This window comes from Scleropages formosus, chromosome 1 (assembly GCF_900964775.1).
Source record: "Scleropages formosus chromosome 1, fSclFor1.1, whole genome shotgun sequence".
NCBI classification, from domain to species: Eukaryota; Metazoa; Chordata; class Actinopteri; order Osteoglossiformes; family Osteoglossidae; genus Scleropages; species Scleropages formosus.
The window spans coordinates 47462918-47480617 of NC_041806.1; the positions used below are offsets into that span (position 1 = coordinate 47462918).

The following is a 17700-nucleotide window of genomic DNA, read 5'->3' on the forward strand; positions in this document are numbered from 1 at the left end:
AATGGGGGGGGGGGTTCCATGCTGTCCTCTCTTCTTCAGCTCAATTAGCTGTTTCCTACCAGGGATGGTCCTCAGGACAACCCCCACCCCTATCAACACGCACAGCATGCTAGCGATTTTAGAACAGCACAGACCAAAATACTACATATGAAATTCTGGCATTTCCTGGAAGTTTCTGGAATTAGGGGAACTTCTGTGTGTCAACCCAACGTGATTTTCTCCAACTGTTACACACCTTGCGCTCAATGAGCTTGCAGCTCCTTACGCAGTCAAGTGTACTTTTGACATGCTCCTTAGCAGAGTCACCCTACTTGATATACATGTTCATTAAGGCACTAAGACATCGACTTCCCCTCCCTGCACACAATGGCACCGCAGTGAGATAAGATCAGAACAGTTCAACAGCAGTCCGGGGAAAATAAACCGAATGAAACCAAAAATGACTTTTTAATGGTAATATGAAATCAAGGGTCATTGATAAGATCGGTGGAGTGCTCCGATTAACAACGTGTTTTTAAAAAGGCACGTGCATCAACGAAAAGACAACGTCTAACGGAAGAGTGCCGTCAACTGTGAGCGAAACCTAGCGCTGTTTACACTTTTACATCTTTTGAAAAACATTTTAAAAAGCCTATAAAAATTCTGTTACTTCGCCTACAAATTGGGGGACGTTCCTACAGTTCTTGCAGCACGGACTGGGAGGGGAGGTGGACAAAACAGTCATATTCCTATCATTTCCCAGCACCTACTGTTTACAGACTATATACAGTGTCTACTGGTACACACACAGCTGCTGCGTTGCGCTTCGGGTTCGCGCTCGCCTCTGAGTCCCGCCCGTTCGGTCCTAGTCCGCCTCGGAGACGAGGACCCGACGTGTCCCTTGTAGTGAGCGTGATCTGGGCCGGGCGGAGCCCCCGCATCCCCTCGTGAATCCCGAGCCCTTAGCCGGGGTGCTTCTCCACCATTTCCGCCAGAATGTCTATGAGGTGGTCGAGGCCCCACAGGTAGCCGTCCTCGCGGTTGCCTTCCACCCACGGGTCTCGGTGGGACAGCATCTGGCCTTCTGGCAGCGGCGTGGTCTTCCCAAAGTCTATCATCCACACCTTGGCCTGCTCCCGCCTGTCGTGGACGAAGAGTAGGGAGCTTCCGATGACCTGGGCACAAGAGAGAGAGGGGACCGAGTTGTTACGCGGTGAGCCGTGCTTGGATCCCGACTTCCCGCACGGGTCATGGGCGCTGCCGTGCCAGGGCCGGGCAAACGGAAAAACTCATTAAAGCGAACAAAAACACAGCAGCGGCAGCGAGAGGCCTAGCTAACATGTTCGAATCTTCAGAGCCTTAACGCAGATGTAATCCCTCTGTTTACTGAAGGAAGACTTCTTAGGAATGTGGACGGTGTAAAATAAACCCCAGTTCCAGTCAAACGAGGACAGAATTCGGCAGAGTCAAGCGCTCGATCAAAGGCGAGTCAACAGACGGCCCACTAACCAAACGGCCGTTCCTTAAGCAAAGAATTTGCTCTGTTACTAATGTTAAATGACAAATATGAAATGTAAGTGCTGACAAGTTGTATATTCATCAATATTGTTTTTTTCACCTTTGAATGGATTTTAGATTACACTTTCAAACAGTGCAACTTCAGCGAGCTCCTACTAAGTAAACAAGTTTCACCCCGGTAATTCCCAGGGTTCTCGTTGGGTTCTCAGTTTAAAGATGATGCATTCTTTTGTCGTATGGTATTTTAAAGAGAATTTACAAACAGCCAAGTACCTAAAGTGCTGAGTACAGGCTCCAAAGGTGAATGCAGCACGAATATTGTCCAGTTTCAAAATGTTCACCGTTACTACATTAGCACCTCTGTCGAAAATTACTTTAATTTACTTAATAATTAATTAGCCGTTTGTACGACTGGGTAATTTTTAGGGTAAGTACCTTGCTCAGCAGGAGGAGCAGTTTGACCCTGGGAGTTTCGACCGGAGGGCAATGGCACAAATGACTATACTGATTGCATCAAATTTTGAGTTAGACTTCAAATTGAATTAAGGGGGGGTGCGGTGGCGTAGAGGGTTGGACCGGGTCCTGCTCTGCGATGGGTCTGGGGTTCGAGTCCCGCTTGGGGTGCGTTGTGACAGACTGGTGACCGGTCCTAGATGTGTCCCCTCCCCCTCCAGCCCTACGCCCTGTGTTGCTGGGTTAGGCTCTGGCTCCCCGCGACCCCGTATGGGACAAGCGGTTCAGACAATGTATGTGTGAATTAAGTGTTGAATTTTAATTTATAACGATTTACATATTTATAAAGCCAGGAAGCTCTTACTAGGGCAGTTTAGGGTGAGCACCTTGGTCGGGGAAACTCCAGACATTTTGAAGCCGCAACCTCCGAGACCAAAAGCAGCGGCCCTAACCAAGCGCCACATGCTGCCCCAGATTCCCAGTGAGAATTTAAGAAATGCAGCACAACGATGTTCCAGACTGTGAACGCTTATATCACTTTCAAGCTGCTGACGTTTCAAGAAGAAAAATCAGTCAGCGTAAAACCACGCACCGGAGCTAAAGGAAGGGTACGTCCTATTGGCTCTCCGTGTGTCACCCGACAATTTAATTTAGCATCGGACAGAGCAAGAGAAATGTGGGGGTCCGGCGTTCGGGCAAAAAACATAATGTCGGACAAGGTGTACACACTATACCAGCAAAATTAAATGGAAATGTTTTTGTGCTTCTAATTACTGTATTTCCTGTCAATTCTCGATTGTTGAGCTGTCATATAATTATTTTTAGTCATCTCTTTGTTCTTTGCCCCACCAAGTCATATCCTGCCCTGTAAACACTTCAGTGTATTTTAAGAGTGTATTTAACAGTGTAAACAAATGTATTTTCCAGGAAAGAAAATACTTCATTTATATTTGTTTACTCAGTGGGAACAGTGATGTCTCAGTGTTTCTTATGCTGGAGATATTTGCAGTCAAGGGCAGGTCGGCAATGGTTTGTAACCGTTTCAACTTAAAATAGCCCGAGGACCGTAAAGTGGAAGGATTACCTCATGCGTCTTAAAAAAAGGTGATATTTCCAGAGTGTCCCTGATCTCCTTCAGCCTCTTCAGATAACAGTTCTGCAAGGGAAAAACGCCATTATTCCGCATCCCGGTAGCCATTGAGCATTACTGCGAAATGTGATGATGGAAAGGAGAAGGAGCTGGAGGCAGATTTTATCAACTGGGAGAAATACTTAAACACGCAGGGCTGGGCTCATCCGTGAAAGCTTAGGGTTATCAATCCTTATCGCCAACGTACTGTCAGCTCTCTTGTAAACAAAACAAACAAAGAAACGAAGAAACAAACAAATAATGCAGCGAAAATACATAGCGCTGTGCCGTTATGCTCATTTTTGTTCTTCCACAAAAAAAATAGCAACAGCTCCCTTTCTACCTACTCACATCAGTTGTACAGCCAAATCTCCTTTCCTTCAGGGAGCACAGCGCTCCTTAAAACAGACTCATGTTTCATCAAGTTTACACAATTTATCCTTACTTATTAATGCCGGTAAATCATTTCGTACCGATGTGTGAATGTATTAGTGATGAACAAAATCCGCAGTGCACGTTACATAGTTCTGCATATAAATCGATAGCCGCTCGCTGCCCCCATTTTTACTCGTCTTCTCACGGCGAGACCACAATTTTGAAGTGCGATCTGTGAAAATGCAAAGGCTCTTGGCAAATAAAGGGTGCTGTGTTACTGGAGTGCTCAGGCTCTGGGCCTCTCTGTTTTTATAGCTTTGGTTCAATGGCACCAAACAGAGTGGAGCCTCAGCTCTGGCCTCACTTCCTCTATTATTAGACAGGGAAGTCCTTGGGCACCCCCTCCCCACCCCCCCACCCCCCCGCCGCATCCTGGCAGCGAGTCAGGGCAGACCTGCGTCACTGCACGGGGCTCTTTCTGCCTTGCTCGACCTCGCTCTCTCTCTCTCTGTCTCTCACTCACTCACCAGGATGTTCTTGTTTCCCTTAACGAAGTCGTGGAACGCCTCGGTCACCTGCTCCCAGCTCTTGGTCTTCTTGAAGTCCCGGTTCACCGTCCCGTCTTCTTTCTGCCGGGTTGTGGGGGATGGAGGGGAAGGTTTTGGGGCCATCAATAAAGGTCACCCATGGCATATTGCCAAATGTCACCGCAACGGTATACCACGGGGGTCGTGTTTTCGTTCCCAGTGGAGGCCACAAATGCAGGCCAGTTATGGTTAACCCAGTACATATAATTGACCTTGTTGAAGCCCAGCATGACGTCAGGCCAAAGCTACAGACTCATTTAAGACCTTCCACAAGTGAGGTGGGCCAAAGACGGGAAGAGAGGTCGACGGCCCTTCGTGTGCCCCCATCAGAAGAGCACGGCCGAGCGTGGACACCAGCTCAAGCCAGACATCCGGCATCACAGAAGCGTGCGAGATCTTTGCACCCATCTATGGGCAGGTCTACTTGCAGAGAAAACTCCTTCTCTCTCCAGAGGTCTAGAGCCATCCAAGGCTACAGGTCACACTAATGAGGAAACATCGAGGAAAAGAGCATGGCCCACCAAATATGGCGAGGATCATCTCCGTCACGCAGCGAGAAGAGCAAATATAGCGCAACATTTTTTTAACGAGGCTGGACTCTTTCCTGGTTGCTTTTTAATAGCTTTAAATTGTTTTAACTGGAAAGGGGTGCGGTGGCGCAGTGGGTTGGACCACAGTTCTGCTCTCCGGTGGGTCTGGGGTTCGAGTCCCGCTTGGGGTGCCTTGCGACGGACTGGCGTCCCGTCCTGGGTGTGTCCCCTCCCCCTCCAGCCTTACGCCCTGTGTTACCGGGTAGGCTCCGGTTCCCCGTGACCCCGTATGGGACAAGCGGTTCTGAAAATGTGTGTGTGTGTGTGTGTGTGTGTGTGTGTGTGTGTTTTAACTGGCGTAATCACCGACCACTGTGAAGGGGACAGTCCGGATGGGCAGGAATCATGGTGTGTCACACGCTGATGTTCCTCTCAATGGAGCTGTCACATGCAGGCCCTCTCGAATGACAAAAACACTCCACATCACTGCTGCATCGGGAACGAGGGGACCTCCTCTGTCCCCCCCACCAGCAATCAGCCCGAGATTTAATTAACGCTGCAGCGAAACGCAATGCTGAACGAGCCGAGTGTGAGACGAGAAATTTCACCCGCTGCCGTGTGTCACAAGGCTGGGTAAGGGAGTCCAGATCGAACCAGGTTCTCAACTAAATCAACATCCCACAGGTTCTTCCTGTACCTCTCTACACATGGTCACTGACACCAAAACCAGAGTATCAAGCAAGCGAGATCCCTGTTGGCTATCCAAATACTTCCCTCAAAAGTTCAACAGTAGATGCCCTCTGATAATGGACCTGGAATTATACGTATATCATTTCTTATAATCTCTACCTACAGCCTTGAATCTGCTGAATGATGTAGACTACATTTACATTTACATTTATTCATTTGGCAGAAACTCAGAGCAAACAAAAGCTTATTTTGAAACTTATCTTTCATCAAGACAGAGAGATTCAACACATCCACTTAGTCGAACACCACTATTTCTCCCAGTGTACAGTACATTATATTCTGAATAGCTGTATATAGAAAAGGAGGATAAGGATAAATATTTTTTTACAGATAGTGTACCGGAAGTTTATGAAGAAAAAAGAGATCAGGAGAGAAATGGGATGTGTTTTGAGACTCTTCTTGAATGATGAGAGGGATTCAGCAGTTCTGAATGAGAGAGGGAGCTCATTCTACCACATTAGAGGAAAGATTCTTTGGGCTTCTGATTTTGGACCATGGAAGCAGCAAGTGGCCCGAAGTGGAGGAGTACAGCAGTCTGGTTGGGACGTAGCGAGTGAGTTAACTAGTGCTCAGTAAGTCCATGGCACCTGTGAACTCACAGTTCAAGATGTGGGCAAATGAAATCGGGGCAGGGGGAGTTGGGACCCACCTTGATGCCTTCAATGCGGAACCCCAGTGTAGCTGTTGAGCTGATTGTTTCCCTCCACTTCATGTAGCGAGGTTTGGTGACAGCCTGCTGGGCGTGCTCATCTGCTGTGGGAGCTTCTGGGTCGACCTCGATCATCTTCTGATACATGTCCTTCCTCAGACTCGGCTTCTTCCTCGCCTTCGTCAGCTCTTCTTCAAGGTATGTCCTGTGGAGAGCACGTCAACAACATGAAGGAATGAAGCATACTGGGGAACATGGTATGGGGAACCTGGTGTGGAGCTACACTCCTTGTTCATTACAGCACCTTCAAGGCATATCTGTCACTTCTACGCTGACAGAAAGCCAAACATAATTTCCCATTTACAATAATTATTCCAGAGATGACATTGCTAACATTGACTCTGTTTCAGTCACACAGGCTATAAATATGTAGAGTTGCACTTCAGGTAGCTAATGAAACAGTTTGACAATAACAGGCCCTAAACAGATGATAGTGACCCTTGGATGATGGCTCGACAGTCGAGGTGCGGCTTAAACAAACGCGGCCCTTATCGCTGTTCCTGGCTGATCATTCGTCATTCTCCTTATCAGACAAGGGCAGCTTGGTGGTTGTGCAAAAACAAGAGGAAGACTCTAGGTTTTAATTTTCTTCACCCTTAAACTCATCGCATTAAATCAACAACTCAACTTATGAACATAACTGAGACCAAAAGTTTGTTCTTAAACTGATTTTTTCTTAACTCCAAAGCTACAATCAATAATACTCTGTAATATATGTGTTACTTAAAATTTTTTTAGCTTTCAGCTATGTTAAGCTAAGAAAACCAAGCATGAAAACATCTAAAACAAATCCAGTTCCAATTGCTGAATGTTTTATCCCATAAATATGTGTAAAGATCCCTACCGATATTTTATCGATCACGCAAATTCAGGAACACCAGTCACAAGTCGGATAAAGGCGGGCCCACATTTCTATTCTGTTTAGGTGCTCTTTACTGCCATCTATTGGCTGGGTACATAGACACAGGTCCCATTTGCTCTGCTACAGACAAGATGTTTTAGAAAACAGAAAAGCGAAGAAGATTAAAAATATATAGATAAATTAAAATTCAGCCCTTCATAACACAAGGAGCCATTTCCTTTTTGACTAGCTTGACTTTATCGTTTGCACTTCTACAGTTCCATGGGAGGAAAACGAGGGTTTCGAATGGCTGCCAGACCTCACGCCCATCTTGCAGTCCATCACACACGGCAGGTCGAACTCTGCCAGAAGGTCATCCATCTGGTTGTACTTTTCGCCGTCCTTCTCTACGTCACCATGGTAGGCAGGCACATAGGGCCGTAGAACATCGCGCATTAACCAATCGAGGCAGCGCTGCTCGCTCTCACAATGTTTCTTCAGGATACGCCCATTGGCACCGGCCTTGAAGCTGCCTGCGGGGACACAACAACGCCAACTGGTGGTCAAGGACACAACATCAAAACCAGCGGAAGGTACCCAGCTGTGCTACCTTTCCGTATGGACCCATTCACTGAGTGGCCTTACAAAGTTAAAGTGAAATAGGGGTAGACTATTGTTTGTTATCCTATGGAGTATGAACTGCATATGCTGGGGAGAAAACTTTCATGGAGAAGTCTTTCACAGAGAGCAGCTGGCAGCAGCTTGCTCTTGCAAAATCAAGACCCTACTTTCAAGCCCTTGAGCGTGTAATAAACTGGACCTGGGGTTTACCTGCATGTCCCGCCAGCTGGATCCAGGGGTATTTCTTCTTGAAGGACATCACAAATGGCGACCAGGTCACCATGTTCCTTATCTTTTTCCATGATTTATGCTGCACAGAAAATAAAAAGCAAACAGAGCCAAATGGCACCATGAGCATGTAAGCAGCGTGTCAGTTTACCATGTCAGTTTACACACAGCTCCACGCCACACCATGCGGAAATTACAGCAAACTGACACCCCACAGGGCACCGCTGTAGAAATTACACCAGATACACCACACAGCTATTACAGCAAGCAGGACATACAGCCAGGTATTTTCCTGAACACATCAGCTTATTTTGAAACTAGTCTAAACTAGTCTTATCTCATTTAAAAGTGAAACTCTATTTAATAATTGAATATTAAATATTTAAAAATTTATAGCAAACAGTAATTTATATATATATATATATATATATATATACATACATAAATATATAGATTTTACATAGCGATATATAACATTATATATCTATACATCTATATATCTCTTTTGCTCTCGCTCTATATATATATATAGAGAGAGAGTGAGTATAGATGGTATTTATTTACATATATTTCTATATATCCATACCATCCCTAACCACTTTCAGCGAATGAGTATTTTTTGTTAATAAAGAAACAGGTAACAGAAAAGGAACAATTCATCTGTAAATTATCTTGCCTTTCTGCTGTCTTTTTATGTCACACAAACCAATAAATTCTGCAGTGTTAACTTGGACACAGTGGGAATTTCAAACACACTGTGATTAATAGAGGAAAACACTTATTAAAAGAAGAGAGGATGTGCTGAGTGGACTGTCAGGACTCCCTGACACATTTACACTTTGTTGACTACCGGAGTGGCGCCTGCGCTGAAGTGTAAGTGTTGCGGGTAGGGGTTGAGGTGCAGATGGAGCCCTTTAGAAGTGAAATTTGTATGAGGTTCGCACTACCTCGGCGAGCTCTCAGCAACATTCTGGCATCATTTGTTTACCTGCTGGAACATTTACCCCTCCACCACCACCCCCTGGGGAAACTTGAACACCACACATGGAAAATAAAGCCCGGCAAAAACCCAGGATCTTTGCATGCACCACCAGCTGACCACATCTGCCGGGGTAATCCTTCAACAAGGACTAATCCTGGACAAGGGGACTTGGAGATCATGTAGATGATTTTCCACAGCTCCGCCCTGCTCTGCTTAGGAGTCGAGTGGCATATCGTCCTGTGACTCCACTATTGACTTTCGTCCACTGTAGAGGACGTGGCATCTCAAAACTTCCCAGAAATATATCCAAAACCTTTTTTGCTAGTTTTCAGCAGGATAAAACATTTAAAAAAAGAATTTTCATAGCAACATTCATAACAAATGACAACTGGAGCTCTTAGACAGCCTGCTTCTGATACAAACAAGCTGAACTCCCTCCCTCGGAAAAAACTACACATTCAACAATCCCTTTTTACCAAACTCAATAGCTGGAACTCCATAATGGGGCATGTAAATGAACCGAGCTTTCCGCTGGACCGTGGTGAGTGTTGACTGGGAAGCAAACCCTTGACCATGGATAAATTGAAACCACATTTAAAAAAAAGAGTAGGCCTGTGTCTTCCCCTTTCCAGACGGTTATTTATTCCTCCAGGGTCACTAGCTGCGGTCCATCAAGACCGCTCTGGCTCGGTGCTCCCCAGACGGCACGGTGCCCTCAGAAACACGCTGGCCTGCGTTTGTTTTTCCATTCCGGTCAGCCGCCTTCCCCCCGGAGAGAGGCTCGCCGTTGTTCTCCCCGGGTAAGTGAGCTCTGCTTTCATCTGCTTTCATTCGCTACGCTAACATAAAGGGAGCATTCTTCTTCTTGTTGTTGTTCTGGTATCCAAGGCCGAGCACAGGGTTTCCCTTGGCTACCCTGTGGTGCTCCAAGCACGGGGAAAGCCTTTCTCCACAAAAGAGACCGAGGCCAGAAGACAGCATATGGATGTGCACGTAACACTCTTTAGAAGGATGGGCACTTGAACTTGGGAGATCTTCGCCCGTGACACATGTGACGACACCTTCACCATTTGACCCCAGACACCCTGCTGAATCCAGCTGCGCCACGTGATTCCAACCACATCCTGCGACTTCAAAAATAACAGGTGGCCTGAGCCCGTGATCTTTGGGTTCGTTCATCAGGATGGATGCTCTCAATATGAGGTCTCCCTCATGACATAACCAGCAGCACACTGCCATCTCACCAAGACCCAAAATGCAAAATTAAATCATTTCAAAAATGGCTTTGTTACCCACTGAATTACTTCCAAAGAATGTGCTCCCACAAAGAAGCTATAAACGCTGTTGTATAACGCTTAAACGGAAAAGGTCATAATTAATGGGATTTGTCCATTAGACAGATTTCCTTTCATCTTCTGCAATAGTAAAAGCAGAACAAACTCCGTGACTATCTTTAGGCAGAGTGTGCACAGCTTGGATTGGGTCAGCTCAAACAAGACCTGCGAGGCACATAAAAGGCACTAATCGGGGGCTCGGGTCGAGCTCTAAGTTTCCTATCACATGCTCCTGAGTTCTGCTCCAGTGGAGAAGGTCCAATGTGCATGCGAGAGCCTGTGCTGTACGGTGACCTGGGCGGATGAGGAAGCCTAAGCCAGGGGGGTATGACCTCAGAGGTGACAAACCACTGTTTCTGTAGTCCCAGCAGTCCTCACCCACTCCCTACAGCCCCAAAAAAAAGCAGCTAGAACCAGCTATGCAGTGGAAACTTGCTGACCCCAGAGCCGCTCAGAGACAGCCAGCGCTGGGTCATCACACGAGACGCAGGGAGGAGGGGGTGGGTTGGGGAGTGTGAGGCTTCCCTCCTTCCTGTACATCACGGCTGTCAATCTGCAACCTCACACACACACACACACACACACACACACACACACACACACACACACACACACATACATTGTGGACAGCGAGGTCTCCATGCAGCAGCACCATTCAGGCATCAAGCCCTCTTCACCAGTTTATCAGTCATCTCATTTTACCATCATGCCTACAATTCTAAAGAAATATGAGTGGAATGTACTACAAACATTTTAACATGTTTGATAGCTGACAGTTTTCTCCAAAGCAACTGTGTATATTAAGCTATTAACAATTTGTCCATTTATACAGCCTGGTCATTTTAGCTTAGAAACTCAGACAGATCAGGAGCAGGGATCTGAACAGTACTAACCACTACCCGATCAATACCATCCATCCATAACTGCTTGTCCTGAGCAAGGTCGCGGTGAGCCAGAGCCTTACCCGGCAACACAGGGTGCAAGGCCAAAGGGGGGGGACGCCGCTCCGTCGCAAAGCATTCCAAGCAGGGCTTCAACTCCAGACCCGCCACACAGCAGGCACCGTCTGAACCCACCACGCCACCAGACCCTCCTACCTGATCAATACCTTGAACCCTTATTTATATGTCCTAGAAAACACCCAGCTATTTGTTGTGTTTAAGAAAGAATCACAATTATTAACAGGAATTCCACAGTGACACATTGTACAATTAATCTGAAACAGCATCGGATTGAAACATACAGTCTCCAAAAAACCTGTATCAGTTTTCAATTTTTCACATTATGGAAATCAGGGAGAAGACAGGAAAAGCTCCCACCGTTTTGAGTTTCACTGATCAAACCCCAAAAACAAAATCAAAACACTATTTACATACAGGCAAAAGGCAGACCACAGGTCTTTCCACCTGTCCTTGAGACAAATAACAAGATTTTAAAATTCGCTCATTTGCTTAAGGAAATGCTGTCAATTTGGAGCCATGTACGATTTCCATGACTGTCCAACAGCTAAAAGAATATTTGGTAATGAATCTACATGAGAAGCAGAAAGCAAAGCAAGATTATGTAGTGTGAATTCAATTGACATGCCAGTTGCGAAAAGACATGGCCAGTCTCTTTCGGGAAGATTTATCTACGCCTCTTTGGGTTTTACATTTATGCACAGAACCAGAACATCCATGTGTGCTTGTACTTCACAGCAGTGCGCTCCTTCAGCGATTTGGGTCAACCGGGCCGATAGTTTTTTCTCAACACAATCACTAACTGCTGCGCTGATGGGAAACAGGATCAGTTCAGAAGTGGGGGTCTTTGGCGCTTTTGGATGCTCAAATACACATTGTTATCTACATCAGAGGGTGAGGGTGGGGGGTTTCAAAATGTGATACCTAAACACAGTCGATGCAGAAGGAAATGACCAACTCTGTCAGGCCAATTAGAGGGCAGTCCTTGTTTACATACACACTGATAAACCGTTCTGGCCATTAAAGAACATGAGAGACTACAATGAATGTAGATTTGTTTGGGTTTAGGTGGTCATGAAGGAACCCCTGGGAGAGGAAACATACATGATGATGAGAATTGCTGCAATGCTCATCCACCCAATGAGAGGATCTTTGCCTTGACGGGTGAGACAACAGAGCGGCACTGGGCTGCTCTGTGTCCCAACGCAACCTCCACCACCTCACTTCACTCATCATCTCACTTCAATCCACTCCTCATCTCTTGGGTGTGAAGATGTTTGGGTGTTCATTCACTTGTTAACTTATCCATTTATTTCTCTACTTATTTCATTTGCTAACATGTATTTTTCTACTTATTTATAAGTCTGGTTACTTTACGTATGTATCTACATATACTGTATGTCATGTATTCATGTGTGTATGTTGTGGTGACAATAACACGCAATCTCACACTATGCACAGACCTAGATCAGTAGGTTATACTCTAAATGAATCAACCTGAGCAAAGTGACGCACTAGAGCCCATAAGAAAAGGAGCCACAGCTGGTCCCTACCACCACTGCAACCGTCTGTGATGAATACCTTTCAAAAACTGGGATGGCACCCAGGTCAGTCCCCAAGGCAGGCAGAAGGCTGCAGAAACATGTCATCCTTACCCGACGTGACCCCGTTACCTGCAGCTTCTTCAGGAGGAGGAGGAGAGAGCCAGCCAAGGTGCGCAGCAGAGAAAGAGCGCCGCTCCACACCTGGGATGTGATAGACGGCATGTTGACAGTAGGAGCACACGGGGCTGCACCGGGGTGGCTCAAGTCTCCAGGGCAAATGCCAGAACACGCTACGGCTAGTGTTACTCATTTGCGTCAGGGCAACAAATTTTAATTGAAAAAATTCAAACTATGCAAATGGGGTTTGATGTCCGGAACTCCAGGTTACCCTTGGCCAGTGGTTTGGGGAACAGGGGCTCCAAGACATGCAAATGTTTCCGTGGGAAATGTGAGAAGGCTAGAGACCGCACTCTTATCCACAGGTTTCTGTCCGGTTGCAAAATATACAAAATGCCTCTGCAAAAAAAAAAAAAAAAAATTCTGAAAACATTTCCTCCACAGGTCTTTTTCCGATCACAATGGGCCAACTCTGAGATCATTGCGCTGGTTTGCAGCCTGAGTAGCAAGACCATTATGTAAAGGCTCAAATGGATGACTCATCCATTCTGCATGTGCCGGGACCACGCAATCTCAGCCCAGGTGTAGGTCTCGACTAGGTTGCTTCGCAGATCGGACACTTTCTGAGAATGACTGGGCAAAGCTAGCAGCTCTAAGACACAGCATGCAGTGGTAGTAACATTTACTTGGTTATGTATTGTAATAGAGGAGGGACCCTATTACACAAAATGAAATGCTGACAATCGAAAGGCCAAACCTTCTTTGATAAGATGAACCGAAAGTCCCTCAGGCTGTGAACATCACCTGGAAAATCAAGACTTTAAAGGCTCGGGCTCCGTAAGTAGAAAGATGCATGTGTAGAAAAAGGCATATTTAATATGAGCTTCTGGACAAGTCAATGTTGCACTAGAAGTTGAGCCCATCGGCCGGACTTCACTGAAATGATTTGTGCTGTGGGTGGAGGAAGGCAAATGTTTCCCTGGAATAAACAAAGTCAGGAACCCCGTGTGGACGGTGCCATTTTGACCTTCATCAACATACACCGGGGTGTGACCATTGGTTAACCTGTCATGTCATTCGGCACAGCTCATCCTCTGAAACGAAATGTCACAAAGAACATTTCAGTTTTTAAGGTAAACTCACCCAATGATGTAATCAAACAAAAAGTTAATATGGGAAAGACTAAGGATGATTTCCTGAACTCTTGTAAGGGTTGCAGATCTCCATCCGTAGCCTGGATTTGAAGACCAAGTTGAGCTATAGCTATCCTGGAAGGTCCTGTTCCAATAGCAGGCCATTGTTCTAAAAGTGGACATCGCTGGCAGAAAATGTTCTCAACAGGAGGTCCCAGTTCTCCTATCCCACAAGCCTGACAAATGTTACCAATATGATGGTATTATTATTCTCCTTTTACACCACCGAGAATAGAAAGGGCCTGTCATACGTCAGTCCACCGGGCCTACATCGGTGAGGAACACAGTAACCTTTCAGTACATCTCCATGTTTTACCTTTGACTTCAAGGACTCTTCACAGCACATTTAGTGTGATGCGGTTAAAGCACTTGGCACTATTCCTAAGGCAAACGAGACAGTCAAGTATAGAGAAGTGAGCACTGGGAGGAGTATGAGACCATGTGGAAAGTAAAGAAAATGAGCACAAAAGACAATAACAAAGTCTTCTGGCAGCTTCTGTTGGCAAGATGCTCAGTCCATCAGAAGAAGTGAACATTTGCAGGGAGGCACAGGGAAATGTCAGTGTCAGCAGCCAGAGATGGATGGTTAAACAGGTATAAACCATTACTGGGACTGCTGATGGACTGCATCCGACTTCTTCATCGTCTCATTTGGTGTATTTCTGTATGCCGCAATAAATCAGCAGTGTCTACACACAAGTCTTTATTGGGATATTCGCTCTTCCTGAACCACAGAGGAAACCTGCATTCTGCAACCCTTTGACCTGACCGTAATAAAACAGAGAGACAGAGAGAGAGTGACAGAAGAGTAATGTGAGTACTGCCCTTTTGGTGAGGCCATTGATCCGGTCAAAATCTTGACAACTAAAGAATGTTAGAAGTTTCTCAAACAAACTCAAGCCTATATACGCACACTACACTGTGTGGATGGCAGGGTTGTTAAGAAAATGGTTGTAAGACCATGAGGCTGCATATTCACAACTCCTCAAGTCCTTCAGCCTACTGAAAGAATATAAATTCATATGCTCAAGTGTCCATGGTTGTGGTGCACTAACTTCTCACATCACGCTCAGGATTTATCTCATGCTACTTGATACAGATATGATTTTATTGTCATCCATGATGGTGTCAGTGTCTCAACATTCATCCAAAAACATCTACAGCTGTGACCTAAAAAGCATTCATACAAATTTTAATTCAGAAACACATTCAGGATGTATAGATTACAACTGGATTTTTGCTCTCCCTTCCCCCGGTCCGTGTCGGCTGTTCAGATTGACCATTTATTGCAGTGTTTGTGGGTGGTGTTACATCTGCTCATCTTAAGCCAGCCGAGGCCCATTGTGACTGCTCTCAAATTTGTGTCAGGAGATAATGCATGTGCTCCTCTTCGAGTGGCAAGTGAAGACACATGTAAAGTGCTGAATTTCTCTGTTGTTGCTTTGTGCAAACGGCACAGTCTGAAACCACAATAGTTTCCTATTGTAGACTCGGCTGCAAAGCACTGTGGGAGACAATTGGTACATGTGCGCAGATCTTCACAGAACTTCTCCCGCCGCGGTCGCACAGGAGTTCTGACGGTGGTTCAAGTGTCCGGAGAGGTTCAAATACCCTACACTTCTTCCCCTTAGCTGAAGTCTCCGCTGGCCTTGTGGTTTCTGCTAGACAGCTGACATTTTTCCACTTGAATGTCCACGCTGCACTATTTTCTGCATTGGTGTGCAATTAAATTCAAGTTTTTAGTTAATAGGGCCAAACGGCATGGGATGAAAATGAAACAAAATATCACAGAGAGGAAGACCCTTCGCATGGCAACCTGCACAGAATTTACCGAAAGGACCCAGTCTCCTATTGCAGTTTTCAGAGGAGAAATGTATAAACCAATGGAATGGTTTGAAATTTTCCCACTCAAATGAAGTGCCCATCCAAGTCTTTCCAGTGACGAGATGATACTTGGGCAAAAAGTGGGGCTTTATACAACCCAAATGGCCAAGTGAACCGCTGTAGGCAGCCCGGTACAACAGCACTAAGAGAAGATCTGCAAGGATCTCGTCACATGTATTGATCCTGTCCAAGAGCTCCCCAAGCCATAAAAAATTTGTGTTTCAGAATCAGGTACTACTGCAGTCGACAGAATTAGCTTTTTACTGGTGGCATCCAGACGATTAGTTCAGGATTGAATGTACCACGGATACATGTGATCATGGGACAGAAATCTCAGTATTCCCCGCGGTGCGATAACCACTGTTGACATTGTGTCACAAATCTTGGCACGCTGCTCTCCACCTGATATCCTGAAGGCATCTGATACGTCAAAGAGTCATTTAACATTTAACCTCTTCCTTATTTACAGAGGGGCTAATCAGCCTCATATTACCAGGTGTGTGTATGTAACATTTCATTTGTTAATACAACATATTAAACGACAGTCATGAAATGTTGTCATTAGAAAAGCCCACTTTAAAACCAAATTATTTAATCTTTTTGTTTCCAGATAGACAAAAAACAGGTCATAACATAACAGGTCAGGGACAGCTGGTAGCGTAGTGGTTAGACTTGCTGCCTTTGGCCCCAAAGGTTGAGGGTTTGACTCTCACCTCTGCCTGTAGGTCTCTTGAGCAAGTCCTTACCTTAACTTCCTCCAGTAAAATTACCTGGCTGTGTAAATGGGTAAATAATTGTAAATTGCTTTGAAGAAAAGTGTAAGCTTAAACTGTAATAATCCTTTAGGAGGGGCAAGCACAGCTGATTGACTTGTGACACAGGGACTATAGGCTCAAGGCCCAGAAGCAGGAGCTGTACCATTGACCTGTGTGGAACTCTAAGCCCTACACTGGAGAAACACACCCATTACAAGGCCGTTTACCTGATTTAATAAAATCCTGGAAATTATCCATTCAATCTTCTTGAGGATCTGGCAACCCAGTGGAAACTTTGAGAGGATGTAGATTCTGTGTGACTAATAGTGACTAAAGACCATGTGCTTCCATGCCCCGAATGCTTCTCTCCCTTTTCCTAGCAGCCATCACCATCCATGCCAACAACCAGAGTCACAGTACAGTACAGGACCTCACCCCATCCACTCAAAGCAATTCTGTCCAGAATGACTTGAATGAACTTATGACAGTTTTTATCCGCTTAGTGCAGTCACATATTCTCAACACAGTGATTTGGGTCAAGTGCCTTTGCTCTTGGGCCCCATGACAGTCCCCTTCATGGGATTGAACCTACAACTCACTGGTGGCTGCTCTACCCGCTGCCCAGAGCCAAAACGAGGGCAGGAAGAGGCCATGGAGTATCACAAGGAGCACACAGCCTCAGCATGCCGTGCCATTGTTCTGATAACGGCGTACGCCGTCTAAATCGGGCGTGGAGGAAAGGGATGCCGCGCGCTTGAAGCAACTCCCCGACCTCACTGGTGTTGTTAAAGTTTCCACTGAGCGCTCGCGGGAGGAAGTGGTTTTTAACCCCACGAGAGGAACCTCTCCGAGAGACAGGAAGACGGTGAAGCTCGACACCACTATTTTCCACATCTGCAACTCATAGTAAAGTCAGCAGTCGGTTTAAAAGACAGAAGAAGAAAAAACAGTGTGTTCCATTAGCTGGCTTTTGAAAACACAACGAGACTCCCTGCATGGAGAGATCCCGCCAAGTCCAGATCCCTTCCCAAGCGACTGTGGTTTAGCCACTCTTGCTCTCTTGTTCCCATCTCTCTAGGAGGGTTCTATTCAGTGGCAGGGGTTATGACACTGAAACCAAAACCCAACTTTCACCTACATGATCCCTGCTTTAAAGGGCTTCGTACAGGGACGTAAACTCCTTGGTGGTGCTGGGCCTGAAATTCCTTGGCG

At 45.9% G+C, this 17700-nt stretch overlaps 1 protein-coding gene across 2 annotated transcripts in view; it reads right to left on the reverse strand.

The window, feature by feature from the left end:
- The window catches only part of itpkb (inositol-trisphosphate 3-kinase B), a 33786-nt gene continuing 16086 nt past the window's right edge, over positions 1 to 17700 (reverse strand). For both annotated transcript variants that reach the window (XM_018742370.2, XM_018742369.2), the window contains 6 exons: positions 7703 to 7802; positions 7191 to 7404; positions 5971 to 6175; positions 3982 to 4083; positions 3035 to 3106; positions 1 to 1154 (listed from right to left, as the gene is read on the reverse strand). In XM_018742370.2, the coding sequence (XP_018597886.2) occupies positions 942 to 1154; positions 3035 to 3106; positions 3982 to 4083; positions 5971 to 6175; positions 7191 to 7404; positions 7703 to 7802 (906 nt within the window). In that variant the 3' untranslated portion in view covers positions 1 to 941. The remainder of the gene's footprint in view (positions 1155 to 3034; positions 3107 to 3981; positions 4084 to 5970; positions 6176 to 7190; positions 7405 to 7702; positions 7803 to 17700) is intronic.